Here is a 15,157-nt window from a genome sequence, read left to right as displayed (position 1 = left end):
ATGGGCATATAATGTCGGATACTTCGTAATGCCACTATTCATAGCGGGGACAAAAAGCTGCACATATAAAAAGCGCAAAACAACACAGAAACGGGACAGAAACTGTTTATTCAGTGGCTAGAATAACATTAATGCATACAGAAATAAATCGGTTTGTTATAATGATCTTTAATTTCATGAATTTCATTATATCATCTGATGGAAACCTTTATCAGTATATCTATGTGAGTTGTGGTACCCATATTTCATGTGTAATTGGGTCGCCCCTGTTTAACTCAGATATTTAATTAGTTATCCGTTGCGTAACTTCATTTTTTCGGTCGCACGTTCTCGTGGGGGATGATCTGTTCACTGTCACTGGGTTCAGATCTCACAGCATCATCAGTGCTCAACAGACACCTCACACTAGCTAGTACTACACCCTTTTCATTCAGCTCATGGAGACGACGTCCTGCAGTGTGCCTGCCATAAGAAACCGAAAACGTTGAAGAATCATGCTAGCCGAATTTGCTCATGCGCCGCCCGCAACAAGCGGGTCGGAGCTAGGCTGAAGACAAGCTTACTGTGCAAGTGACGGCCCAAGTGTGCTCACTGTCCAGTTGACGCAAATTGCGAACATAATTGTGTTTTGAGTCGTGGTTTGTATTAAGAGACAATGACGGCAAAAATAGCAACACCAAAAAACAGTTAATATGCAGTAATGAAATTTCGGAAATACAATTGTCTAGGTAACATATTTAAGTGATCAATATTGCAAGATAGGTTAATGTAAGCGCAAGGTAAGCCATTGCAAATATGAAATGCTGGTACACTAATAATCGGTCTAATCGCCAGAAAGTTGAATACAAGCATGAAAACGTGCATCCATTCTGTTGTACAGCCGGTTGTCAGTTTGTCGGATGGAGTTCAATGCCTGCTGCACTTGGTGGGTACAGTTAATGCTTTTTGTCGATGACGCTGGAGTTGTTGTCCGTTGATGTCACATATTCGCTCCATTGGAGACAGATCTCGTGATCGAGCAGGCCAAGGCAACATGTCGACACTGTAGAGCATGTTGGGTTAAACAGCGGTATGTGGGCGAGCGTTATCCTGCTGGAAAACACCCGCCTGGAATGGTGTTCATGAGTGGGAGCAGAACAGGTCGAACCACCAGAGTGACGAACAGCTTTGCAACCAGAGAGCGTGGGATAATCAGGAGAGTGCTCCTGCTGTCATATGAAATCACACTCCAGACTATAACTCCAAGTGTAGGTCCAGTGTGTCCAGCATGCAGACAGATTGAGTGCTTGTCCTCAAGTGGCCTCCTTTAAGCAGGACACGGCCATCGCTGGCACCGGAATAGAACCAGCTTTCATCAAAAAACACATCAGACCTCCACCCTGCCCACTGATGTCGCAAATTGTGGTGGTTCAGAGTCAGTGGAATACACGTTCAGGGCATCTGGCTCCGAGAAGTAACCGGTTTATAACAGCTGGTTGTGTCACTTCTCTGTCAATTAATGCTCAAATTGTTGCTACAGATGCAGTACGACGCGCCCTGTCAGTGGTGACACATGGCCGTCCGGAGCCCGGTCTTCTTGCGACCATGTATTCTCGTGACCACCGCTGGCTGCAGTCGAGTGCAGTGACTACATTCTTGCCAAGTCTTCCTGCAGTATCGCAGAAGGAACATCCAGTTCCTCGTAGCCCTATTACACAACTCGTTCAAACTCAGTGGGAGTTGATAATGGCATCTTTGTTGCCTTAAACGCATTCTCGACTAAAATCAACTCACCACGTCTAATGTCAAAAGTAACTAAGGCTCATGGCCGTTAGAGCGTGTATTTAAAGCAAACCTGATTTGCATCCTCGCTGTGGCGCTACTAGCGCCACTCTCACGCGACTGGCGTGAAATTTGAGTAGCTATCATCTTTCAGACGCAGAAACACGTCTAACGGCTTTCGTTTGTGTCGCACAACTCCTTTTTGGTCTTTCTTTTTTTTTTCCCTACAGTGTATTTCTCGTTGTTCTGTCATTAACTTCCGTATTGGTTTTCGCGTACTCACGCAGTATATGGTCCAATGAGGCGGCGTCATACTTGTAGGAGACGACCGTGACGTCAGTCCTGACGCACTCCGAGATGGCAGCGAGATGAGGTGCTCTGCTGGACGCCAGCACCATGCTGCGCACCTGGTCCGGCCGGCCAGAGAGCATCGGTAGCAGCTGTGACTACGATGGAAGGAAAATCCTGTAACATGCGTGCATAACATCAATTGAATTTGAAAGTAGCTAGCTATCTCATATCTGAAGTCCAGCAATAAGTAATCTGTAGCCATAATCTTAGCTTTCGAGTTATCTTATGAAAAATGAAATTCTGGAAGGAATTTAATGCAAGTGCGATTAACACGAGGTAGGAAATTGGTTTCTCATATCCGTTCAGTCGGATTCTTGAGCAACTAGTCCGCGAATGGCGCAAAGAACTGAGCAGTAAGAAGATCTGGAACTGAGTCACGCTTCACTACATAGAAATGAACCTACAACTCTGCTTTTGTAGATGATATGCTATTTTTTTGGGCTGTGTAGATGTGGTTGTTGAACAAATCAACCAAATTAAGACACAAACGGAAAGCAGGGCATCTCTGTCTCTTTAGAAAAATAGGGTTAGTAAGGAATTTCCAAGAGGCATTAAATACGCTTTGATTAGTTCGAGTAAAAACAAGGAAAGTATGGTAAACCAAATTTGTAGATGACTGACTTGACTAAATGTCACATATGAGGCCTTGGCCTCACACAGATATAAAATGGATCTGTCTTACTAGCTAATTAAGGGCATCTCTAATGAAAGGTGCGTGTCTTGGAACGCCAAGTTCAGACGCTATTGCTCTGTTACAAGACCATATGAAGACGAGAGTGCGAAAGTGTTAATCTCGTCTCCTGTGGCTATGATCTAGTATTTGTGTGCTGGATTCTGTAGGTATACTGATACTGGTCGAAGCAGTCATGGGATACGACAAGGCACAGTGACGCTTCCTGTGGAAAATGTTATATACGAGAATACTGCAACGAAAATACCACTGTTGTGTTTTTTTTTTCGTTATTTATCTGACAGATAAATGTGGGAGGCCCCCGGGATTTTGGAGGGTGAAGGTGGGGGTGGGGCGAGGGAAAACATTATTTCTCTACATGTATTTTTCTCCTTTATTCAGTTGTGTTTTTTTTTGAAGATCGAAGTTTTCGCCGAACTGTACTGAGCTACCGTACAAGCACTTACGGTCAATGTTGCTAGCGACGCTTTTGTTATTTAATAAATTTAAAATCACAGAAAATAAAACGCTGTAACAACATGATTTTATAGCGTGTCCAATTTTTTGGGGGCAGTGTCCCCTTGCAACACAAAGCACTCGTCGACAGAACTGTAAGTTTTCGTGACGCTTTACGTTGCTGCCGATCTACGGAAGCCGGCACTGATCGGCGCTGCAGTAGCTATTACGCATCATTCTGATTATTGTTTGACTTGAGCTGTGGCCTCAATTTAATTTCCTATCAGTTTCATTGCTACAAATAAGTACCACACGTGAACATGAACGTCGCTTTAAAGTACATTTACGAAAAATTGTTACTTGCATGCGTCATTTCCTTCTCAGCAAGTTGTCAGAATGTTGCGCAATCTGCACATATTGTCAGCACTGTTGATGTTTCCCGCACAACGTTCTTCGTCCTGCGGTCACTGTAGTGCTTCCACATCGTCCGCCACGCTGGCCTCTAACAAGACTCAAGAAAAACTGGACAAGCTTTATAACCTATCTACTTCTAACTATCGAAATAAATTTCTGAACACAGACTGGTAATCAACTGTGGTGATGACTGAACTGCCCTATCGCCAAATTAAACGATAAATCCCCATGTCCAGCGTATGACGGGTCTGTCAGCAATAATTAGGCCAATCATAACTTCTTTAGAGGTTAAATATATTTAATTATGCACTGAGAGAGTTTCTAAAACCCCTTTGGTGACAAGAATACTGGTAGCGTTGTTTCATTAATAGGCCTGCTGAAATTTAGAAACTTGCTGCTATCATAAAAATGGCGTTGGCAACAAAACTGACGGGTGTGGTTTTCGGTTGTTATCGTCAGCTTGCTGGTGTTCTACATGCAGTGTGTTTCGGGTATAAGAGCTGTGCTTGTTCTAATTAATTCAGTGAACATTAGGAGTGACAGCAGTGTGCAAGTTGTAGTTTTTGCGAAAATGAGGCTTCTTTGCTTTAGCAAGTACTACAGGTATCTGTGAATCTGTTAGGCAATCCTGTTTATATTGTTTTTATTTTGAGGTAGGTTACAAATTTTTCAAAAACAATTTATTAATACTATTTTTCCATTATTTAAAGCTTTCCTTATTTGTGCAAACATATTTCAGTAGGTATTTTAATTATTTATTTCCAGGATAGTGTTGCGTTTATATGCATAGCATATAAATCTGGTGCATACAAGTGATAAGAAAAACGTTAGAGCTGTGAAAAATTTGTGAAAGAGCTAGAGAAAATAAAACAACTAATAGATGGCTATTTTTACCAAAAGATAATCCAGTGTCGCATGTGTGTAATCTTTCGGCGTTAGCAGAAGCAGAGATTTGTTCTGAGCAGAAACCTAAACTAACAGCATCTGATGTAGGCATTTAGCCGCCTAACGAAGAAGAGGTAACCGAACAAAAGTCTGAATCTGATGGATGTAGTGACTGTGGCTGGAATCCAAGTGATGCTGGGCAATGGCCATAACCATTTAGAGACAAAATTATTAGAAAGGGTTTTTAAAATATTTACCTTTTCGTAGTCCAACAGTTTATAGACAAAGAAATTGGTTAGTGCGGAGTGACAGCCAGTTAAAAGCTCTTCTGTTGACCATGTTTACCAGTGCAGAATGATCACAACACGCCTGTTACATTTAGGTTGACTGCACGAAAGCAACTGATCGCGAGAATAGTTTGTCGCACAAAAATAATTATTTAGCATGCATAGATTATGAACAAAGGAAAGCGGATAACACTGTGCGTTCCACGTTCCTGAAGATATTTCTGAAAGAAAGAGACTTATTACGCGAGCCGTTAAAAAGAATTTTAGATGTTACTGTCTTTTTAACCTCGCGAAATTTGCGTTTTAGGCGGAGTAGTCAGCAATTATGGCGCCAGATAATGGTATTTTCTTGGGGTTGGCCGAGTTATTGGCTAAGTATGGCCCATTTTTAAGAAGGGATACCATTAATATCAAAAGCTATTGGGAGAAACATGAAAAGATAGCGCACTATTTATCTTGGAGAACACACAGTGAGTTTCTATGTTTATGTAGGGATAATATATTAAAGAAAATTTTAGAATCAAGGCAATAAGTTCTGCTTTTCTTCATTTATTTGCAATGCTAATCCTGATGTGTCTAAAACCGAACAGAACATTATGATTTTCAGGTATTTTTTCATAAAAACGAAAATAAATGGAAAATTAATGAGGGGTTTCTGCAATATTTTCATATGCAGAAAAAGACAGATGATGCAGTTACTAATGCTACCATAGATGTATTTAACAAGCATGAAACCGATTTATTGTCGTGGTCAGTGCTTTGTGTAATGGGTCAAATATAACAAGGTAAATAAAATGTGTGTAGGCAAAAATTAGAGACATTTATCCGCTGGCAACATTTACTCATCGTGCAGTTCATACTCTGAAATTAGTAGGGTTACATGGTACTAGAAACAATAAAGTACGTACATTCTTGAACCATCTGAACCAGCTGTACAGTTTTTCAGTGGAAGCCCACAGAGATTAGAAGGATTATTAAAAACACTGGCGATCGATCTCTTCAGGGCCTATCTGAAAAACTGGATGGAGCGCAAGAATTGAGGCAGCGAAGCCTAAGGCTGAACAATTATCAGAAGTAATAAAAGCTTTGAAATACACAAAAAGTCAATGCAGTTTGTCTCAAGAAGGGGTAGCATAAGTAAATGCGCTGATCAATTATTTCTCCAAGTTTGAAACAATGAGTCTCTTGAATGTGTGAGGGGACATTTTTGACCATTTAAATGTAAGAAGCTTGATTCTGCAGTCAAAAGATATTTCTCCTGATACTGAAATGAAAAATATCGATGCCGTAGTTAAGGACGTAAGAGCTCTCTGGCCTCAGTCCTTAAGCAGAGCTAAAAAATGGCTACTAAATTAGGACCGAGCAGTTTTTTTTTTTTTCAAAAAAGAGAGGAAGGAAACGGAAGATTTCCTTTGATAAATCTGATTCGGGTAATTGTGGAGCACTTAACACTCTCCCAGATAACACCGAGGAACAACAGTTTCAAAAAGAAGTTTTTGCCATAATCAAAGACAAAACTGTTTCTCACCTGTATTTTCGCTATGAAGAAATGAGAATCATTTTTGCAACTTTTGAAGTTATTGTCGGAATAAATACAATTTAGAAACTAATTAGAATGTTTCCTGATGGTCTGAGTGATCATCTCACCAAAGAAATTCAAATGTTTAAGTCACTGTGCGCAGCTACCTCTCGGATTTGACAAAGACAACAGAATAAAAATAGGTTCTATTTCTTCTGAATGCAATTTATGAGCTGAGGTTATAACCTGTGTTTCCTGAACTTTGCATTGCACCCAGGATTTTCAGTATCCTACCAGTGACTGTTGCTAGGGGTGAAAGAGGATTTAGTAAATTAGCATTGATCAAACTTACTGACTGCTGACAGTTGGAAATAAAGTACATGGCATAGATTTGTGTTAGTGTGTGAAAAAGCTTTGTACTTCATGAATTATTATAAAGACAATTAGAAATACATGTTAGTAGTACATCAAGTTATTATCTAGCTTATGTTGCAATTAAATGACCTTGGAAAGTGCAAGTGTTAGTGTGGGTAACCTACCTTCAGCGACAGGGACCAATGACCTTGAACGCATGATGTCATCAAGCCACACTTCCTCCTCACCTGCTCTCCCCTTCTGGCTCTCTCCTCCCCCCTTCTCCCTCCAGACAATCACAGTGTAGTATTAAAATGAAACAACCAATCATCATCCAAGATGGTGAAACTAGCCCAGTTTTGCTAGAGGGAAATTTAAAATGCTTCTGCCCAGCTTCACCCAGTCAAAAATAGAAGATGATGGAACATGCTCAAATGTGCTCTATGCTCCCACACCCACTCCCTATTCTCTCCAATAAATTATTGTGAGGTATTAAAACGATGCACATAAATGGGACGAAGCTGCATTATTTCATTTGAAAATGAAAGATAATTATGTACACTTACATACCGTGTCATAAAGTGATATAATGGTCAAAGATATGTATTATTTACATAAAAATGTGTGCGCATACATATCTCTGGCATCACACAAAAACGACTTAAGGTCAAATATGAGGGATTATATACATGACTATCAGGCTGCCTTAGAGGAGCGCTACAGTATAAGATTACAGCAGAGATGTAAATAACAGCAGAAATCCAAGTAGGAACATTGATAGAGAGAAAAATGTACACACACACACACACACACACACGCACAGGACATCGCTAAATTACACTGTAAAAAATTTCCCCCAACCATCTGTGCTGCTACCAACACCACCATTGTGATAGGAATATGACAGGTACGCATTTTATTTTAAATAAATAAAATGCGAAGAGAACTCCTGTGGTCGTGCACACCTGTGCCACTGCCGCTGCTTCCTCTACTGTGATTGTACTCCTTTCTGGATCCGCTATACTTCTGTTGGTTGAGCCATTGGTCCGTCGCAGCGCTGCTACTGTCCGTTATGGCTCATACTGCTACTAACGCGCGCGCGGGTGTGTGTGTGTGTGTGGACAACTATATAAACCATTAGCCCCCAACCTTGCAACTGCAAGAACGGTGGTCCTCTCTCTCAAGTCAACATACCAGGCAGTTCAGGGACCAGCCACAGACACTAGTCTTAAGACACGCACTCTTCTAATTTTGCATAACTAGTCTCTTAGTCATTTACTAGAAATGATTAAACTTATCTGTTACTAGCCCCAAGTAAGGAAAAGTTGTATTTACATTTCGTTGCGCTGCTGCCATCACTTAACATCTGTTCCTGTTACCGTGGAAACATTATATGTTGGTAACACCCATATTAACTCTATTCTCCCATTGTCGTCATTTCATGAGATGCATGTAGGAGAAAATAAACCCAGTGAGGTGACAAGTCATGGGGTACCTCCTAATATCGTGTCAGGTCGCCCTTTGCCCTACACAGTGCAGCAACTCGAAGTGGCATGGACTCAACAAGTCGTTGGCAGTCCTCTGCAGAGATATTGAGCTATGCTGATTGAGCTATGCTGCGTCTATAACCATCTGCAATTGAGAAAGTGTTGCTAGTGTAGGATTTTGTGTACGAACTGACCTCTCAGTTATGTTCCATAAATGTCCAATGGGATTCATGACGGACGATCTGGGAGGCCAAATCATTCACTCGAATTGTACAGACTGTTCTTCAAGCCAGTCGCGAACAATTGCGGCCTGATGACGTGGCGTACTGTCAGCCGTAAAAATTCCATCGTTTTGGGGGAACATGATGTACACGAATGGCTATAAGTGGTCATCACATACCCGAACATGTTAATACAGCCCACACCATTATGAAGCCACCACCCTCTTGCACAATGCCTTGTTGACAGCCTGTGTCCAGGGCTTCTTGGGGTTTGCACCACACACGAATCCTACAATCAGCGCTTAACAACTGAAATCTGGACTCATCTGTTCAGGCCACGGTTCCAGTCGTCTAGCGTCCAAACGTTTTGATCACGAGCCCAGGAAAGGCACTGCAAGCGATGTTGTGCTGTTAGCAAAGGTAGTCGCACTGGTCGTCTGCTGCCACAGCCCATTAACGCCACATTTCGCCGTGCTGTCCTAGTGGATACGTTCGTCGTACCTCCCACATTGATTTATTGGATCTTTCACGCAGTTTTGCAAGTCTGTTAGCACGGACAACTCTACGGAAACGCCGCTGCTCTCGGTCGTTGTCCAAGGTGAGATGTAATGCCTGAAATGTGGCGTTCTCGGCACAATCTTGACACTGTGGACCTCGGAATATTGAATTCCTTAAAGATTTCTGAAATGGAATGTCCCATGCACCTAGCTCCTAACTGCCATTCCGAGTTCAAAGTTTTTAATTCCGGCCGTGCGGCCATAATAACGTTGGAAACCATTTCACATAAACCACCCACGTGCAAATGACAGCTCTGCCAATGCACTGCCATCTTATACCTCGTGTACGCAATACTACCGCCATCTGTATTGTGCATATCGCTATCACACGACGTTATCACCCTAGTGTAAAAGTGATTTTCTAAACTAGTCAGTTACTTCATTTCTCTTCCGAAGACGCTCTCTTTGTGAGCCGAGTGTAATCTGTATAAAATTAATGACAGAAAGAGGACATTAATAATTTTGGTTTGCATAGTAGAATCCTCTGGAACTTGCAATAGACAACACTCCAACATTGACGAAGTGCCTCCCCTTTCAGATGTACATTCTACACTGTGTGATCTACACTTGCCAACTGAATATGATCAAAAGTGTTTGGACAACTACTACCAAACATTAATATATTGTGTGTCTACCGGTCACCAATATACATCAAACCTAGGTCTACAGCAGAAAAACCGAGCGAGGTGGCGCAGTGGTTAGCACACTGGACTCGCTTTCGGGAGGACGACGGTTCAATCCCGTCTCCAGCCATTCTGATTTAGGTTTTCCGTGATTTCCCTAAATCGTTTCAGGCAAATGCCGGGATGGTTCCTTTGAAAGGGCACGGCCGATTTCCTTCCCAATCCTTCCCTAACCCGAACTTGCGCTCCGTCTCTAATGACCTCGTTGTCGACGAGACGTTAAACACTAACCACCACCCCTACAGCAGAAAAGTACTTACATTACTCTAATGCTGTTATGTTAGGTATGGGATGCATACATCACTGTTCCACCAGTTAAGCACAGATCAGAAATATCTCTGGAGTGAGCACTGCGTTCTGCAAATGTTGTCAACATTAAGCTGGAATTCTCACGTGATCTTGGGACGACGTTGGTCGTTTAAGGCCAATTCACACTGGCCATCAAGTCACCTCACGCCATGTAAAGTCACGTTCCACAATGCGTTTCAAATGACGACATTCACACAGTTCGTCAATGAACTATGCGCCATCTCACACCACGGCACATCAAGCTTTCACGAGAAGAAAGTTTTTCCGGTGTCGTCTTCTGCAAACACTAATGCTGTAGTAGTAGATTTTGTGCTTCTATTTCTTCGTACTCTTTATTTTCTTATTGTGCTTTACTTTCGTCGCAAACTGGAAATGTTACATGACGACTTAGATGTTTTTTTCACTGAGTGTTCTTAACACAAGCCAGGTCAGATATCTGAAAGCGAAACATTATTTAGGTTTAACAATAGCAGAACAGAGCGGCCACCTACAATGTACGATTTATCGTACATCGTATATAAATTGGAACATAAGCTGACAAAGCAATTTTCATCACATAACATTTTAAGTGAAATGGCTTTAATGAAGGAGGAAAATGCGATTGGTTGTGATTTTATTAGTTATACAAGAAAAAAATTGTTAAGGTAAAGAGGCTCCATTTATTCCTTTACAGCTATTGTTTGATGTGTTTGTACGTATATATGTTTTCCCTAGCAAATTAATGTCGATGTTTTAAAATGTTGTTTCACCCGCGGCCAAGAACAAAATGCTATGAAGTTTGCTTTGGCCATTAATAAACTTTGTCGTCGTTAGTTCCCCAATACTGATACTAGGCACTACACACTGACTTTTTGTATCACAGATGGCGACTCGTAATCTCACTTTCGCCTTTCGGCACTGGGCTCAGCAAACTAATGTGTAGCGTAAATACAGGCTGACATAACGGTGCCGTGTCGTGACGCCCGTAGATATTTCTCTTCAAACCTAAGAGCCCAGTTTAATCCAGGTATCAAATGCAAATTGTTATCGTGTCTACAAAACGTCTATACCAAATACACAGGACTAACGAACGGAATATGGCTGTACTAGTATTATAATGACACAAAAAATTTATAGGACGCATTGCGGACAAAGATACTTTGTCCGCGTCACGTGACCACAGTTGCAATGATTATTGACAAAACAAAATCAATTCTGCCCATGTGAATGCTCTCTCCATAGATATTTCTACTCTATGTATTTAAGTAGCAATAATTTATAATCTCTCATCACATCTGATGACTTCTTTGGAGCAATGATGATTTCACATTACAACAACGTATTACTAATTTTCTCTTTTTTGCCATGTTTTAATAGAACTACTTTTTTAGTTCAAATGTAATAGTCTGACTACAAATGTGTTATTTGTGATGAAGAAAAGACTCATGTATGTGAAACATACAATCATATTGCGGTTACGTCTGGAGTAATCAGTTTAGAAAACAACTTATTGTTGTAGAGCAATCTCCATCTTTTGTCCGAAATACTTCACTTGTTACTTCCCTCTTATTCTCCTTCTAGCCACGATCTGTTAAGATGCTTGTATCAATGTAAGTGTCTTTGAATGAGAATATTCACTAATTTCTGTCCAAACATTATGTCATATTCTTTTATTTTCTACCACTAATACCCTTCGTGTGTTAGTTACAACTTTTACTGTGGGAGTGCGGGTGAGTCTGATTGTATGAAGGCGAATAACCGGCTTGGGCGATGTCTGTTTAGCCATCATTAGGACTATCTCTCTGACATCGCTATGAATTAGATAACAGAGCGCAGCATGTCATTCTCAATGGAGAGAAGTCTTCCGAAGTAAGAGTGATTTAAGGTGTGCCGCAGGGTAGTGTCATAGGGCCGTTGCTATTCACAATATACATAAATGACCTTGTGGATGACATCGGAAGTTCACTGAGGCTTTTTGCAGATGATGCTGTGGTGTATCGAGAGGTTGTAACAATGGAAAATTGTACTGAAATGCAGGAGGATCTGCAGCGAATTGACGCATGGTGCAGGGAATGGCAATTGAATCTCAATGTAGACAAGTGTAATGTGCTGCGAATACATAGTAAGATAAATCCCTTATCATTTAGCTACAAAATAGCAGGTCAGCAACTGGAAGCAGTTAATTCCGTAAATTATCTGGGAGTACGCATTAGGAGTGATTTAAAATGGAATGATCATATAAAGTTGATCGTCGGTAAAGCAGATGCCAGACTGAGATTCATTGGAAGAATCCTAAGGAAATGCAATCCGAAAACAATGGAAGTAGGTTACAGTACGCTTGTTCGCTCACTGCTTGAATACTGCTCAGCAGTGTGGGATCCGTACCAGATAGGGTTGATAGAAGAGATAGAGAAGATCCAACGGAGAGCAGCGCGCTTCGTTACAGGATCATTTAGTAATCGCGAAAGCGTTACGGAGATGATAGATAAACTCCAGTGGAGGACTCTGCGGGAGAGACGCTCAGTAGCTCGGTACGGGCTTTTGTTAAAGTTTCGAGAACATACCTTCACCGATGATTCAGGCAGTATATTGCTCCCTCCTACGTATATCTCGCGAAGAGACAATGAGGATAAAATCAGAGAGATTAGAGCCCACACAGAGGCATACCGACAATCCTTCATTCCACGAACGATACGAGACTGGAATAGAAGGGAGAACCGATAGAGGTACTCAGGGTACCCTCCGCCACACACCGTCAGGTGGCTTGCGGAGTATGGATGTAGATGTAGAATTATTGTAATTATTTGGGCCTTCCTGCCATTTATTATAGGAAGTCAGATATGCTAATGTGAAAGAAATTGGCACACTTGAGACATTCGAAGCTGACTCGGTCGCACAAATAAGAAACCAAACCAGTTATTCCCGAAGCACATACTATTTCGTGCAAATTGAAATTTTCATCGTCAGCGTAATTCTCCAGTAGAGTTAAACTGGCAACGGTTCATACGGCTAGTAAAATAGATCTTTAATATGTTATATGTGTAATTTTATTTCAGAACGTGTGTTTTTCATGATTGTTTCTTTTTTCATGCATTTCAATGACACGTAGTGCGATACTAATTTTGAAAGCAGTTCTGTGTGACTAAATGTCTCGAAAGTCACGCAAACTTCATATAGGTGAAGTGTCCTGCGATGAATCTCTAGTGGACAATTTATTACTATGATGTACGGTTTTAGTTTTATAAATATTGTAAATAATGATGTCCTATGCTACCAGTTTTGACAGTTCTGAGTCAAAATTACAACCTTACGGTTAACAATTTAAAATATAACTTTACTGGCGCCGAAAGCCATTATTCACACAAGAGATATTTCTAGGTTCCGGCACTGTGTTTTATTCGTGTATCCATGATATTAGTCGCATTCAAGATCTGCTTATCGTTAATTTGATATGCTCGTTAAAGGTACATCAATTAATCGTTCTAGCACTCTCCAATGCGGTCTTAAATAGAACAGTCGGCTGCCGAAAATCAACAGTAGTAACATCGAAGCAAGCATTACAAGTTGTACCTGTAGCTGTAATACGCGACAGCTGAACAGTTAACTTGCAGTAGGAAACAGTTGGCGTTTTATGTGCTGTTCTTGACACTTAACTTCATTTTTCAGTCTCGATGTCTTCTTGTATCCTTCGACGTTTACGTTTTCACTTTTGTCAAACCTCATAGTTCCAGTTCACAGTATCAAATTCATACACTGACTGACCTTGAATAACTATTATTTCTGGAGTCACAATGACAAAAATTGTGTTTCCCATCAGGAAAGGAATTTATGCTGTGGCTACGTTTACTCTGCATTGCGTACGCCGGCCGGAGTGGCCAAGTGGTTCTAGGCGCTACAGTCCGGCACCGCGAGACCGCTACGGTCGCGGGTTCGAATCCTGCCTCGGGCATGGATGTGTGTGATGTCCTTAGGTTAGTTAGGTTTAAGTAGTTCTAAGTTCTAGGGGACTTATGACCTCAGCAGTTGAGTCCCATAGTGCTCAGAGCCATTTGAACCATTTGAACCATTGCGTACGGCCACGTGCACACAGCTTTCTTTGTATTCTATCCGAAACATTCTTAGGACTGTAGCAGAGATCAAGCACATAAATTTCTGTGCCTTCAACGGGTCGATTTGGAGGTTAAATGTAGAATAGTTAAAAACTGTTTGCATAAACTGCAAGTTATTTGTGGATGACGTTGTCGGCAGCAGGGTGACCCCCCACCTATTGATTGTCGGAGGGCCATTTGTTCAAAATATCTACACAGTTATGTTTTCCACTTTTAAAAATGAATGTAATACATAAATTGCTTAACCGGATAATAGGCCAGCGGTTCTGTCTAACTATGTAGTCTTTCGCGTGGAGTTTAGCTATATGTGTTCAAAGATTAACTGCGCTTTCGAGGTCGATGGTCACATAGCCTCGAAGAGCATGAAACTTCTGAGGATGTTCGGTGTAACTTCAGGTCAATAAGCTGGGATGAAATGGAGCCATATCAGACCAGTATAAACATTAAACATTAAACATTAAACATTACACATTAACGGCACCAGTCATTAAAGCCTAAGTCCATAAATTACGGTAACATTATGAAAGTTTAGGGAGCCCCCGTAAGGGTAGAAGGAGCAAATCTGCTGACCGAGGTAGCCTTGCGACTGGCTGATGTATATTCAGCGCTTTACAGATCATTACTTGACAGTTTCATAGTATACTTTATGTATGTCACTTTAAAATGTCCTCTCAACTAATGGCGCAAATAACTTGAACAAAACGTTCCAATCTACACACAATCAGTTTGGAGCTGTACTTACAATCACGACGTTCGGAGGAGACGTTCGAGGTGCTCAGCTGGACAGGCGACTAGCATGCGCAGAGCCGCGTCGGCACGCACCTGCGAGCGAAAGCGGCCACCGCCGGGGCCAGCCCATCGATTTCTGTCGCGTCGTCAACACAGTCGGTCACCACAGCGACAACTGCGGCTCGCCAGGTCACACAGTACATTCTCGTTCTCTTTTTCTTTAGCCATTTACATTGTAAAGGGTAAACAATGCTGTGCAGGCATGCATCAGACGGCTAGTCGGAAGATATTACTGAACCTATCAGGGCAAAGCAGCATCCTCCGTTAATTCTATTACTATTTTGAAGAAACAGATTTTAATAAAACAAAGTATGGAAAAATTAAAA

At 41.4% G+C, this 15,157-nt stretch overlaps 1 protein-coding gene across 1 annotated transcript in view; it reads right to left on the bottom strand.

The window, feature by feature from the left end:
- The window catches only part of LOC126252980 (serine/threonine-protein kinase Nek8), a 326,833-nt gene extending 311,980 nt beyond the window's left edge, over positions 1-14,853 (bottom strand). Inside the window, exons 1-2 of the mRNA XM_049954008.1 lie at positions 14,785-14,853; positions 2,045-2,226 (exon numbers count right to left, since the gene is read on the bottom strand). Coding sequence (XP_049809965.1) covers positions 2,045-2,192 — 148 coding nt within the window. The 5' untranslated portion in view covers positions 2,193-2,226; positions 14,785-14,853. The remainder of the gene's footprint in view (positions 1-2,044; positions 2,227-14,784) is intronic.
- Positions 14,854-15,157: the final 304 nt, after the last annotated feature.

The sequence above is a fragment of the Schistocerca nitens genome, chromosome 4 (genome assembly GCF_023898315.1).
Source record: "Schistocerca nitens isolate TAMUIC-IGC-003100 chromosome 4, iqSchNite1.1, whole genome shotgun sequence".
Taxonomy (NCBI): Eukaryota; Metazoa; Arthropoda; class Insecta; order Orthoptera; family Acrididae; genus Schistocerca; species Schistocerca nitens.
The sequence above is the reverse complement of the archived record's forward strand: the minus strand, read 5'-3'. Positions and strand labels throughout refer to the sequence as shown.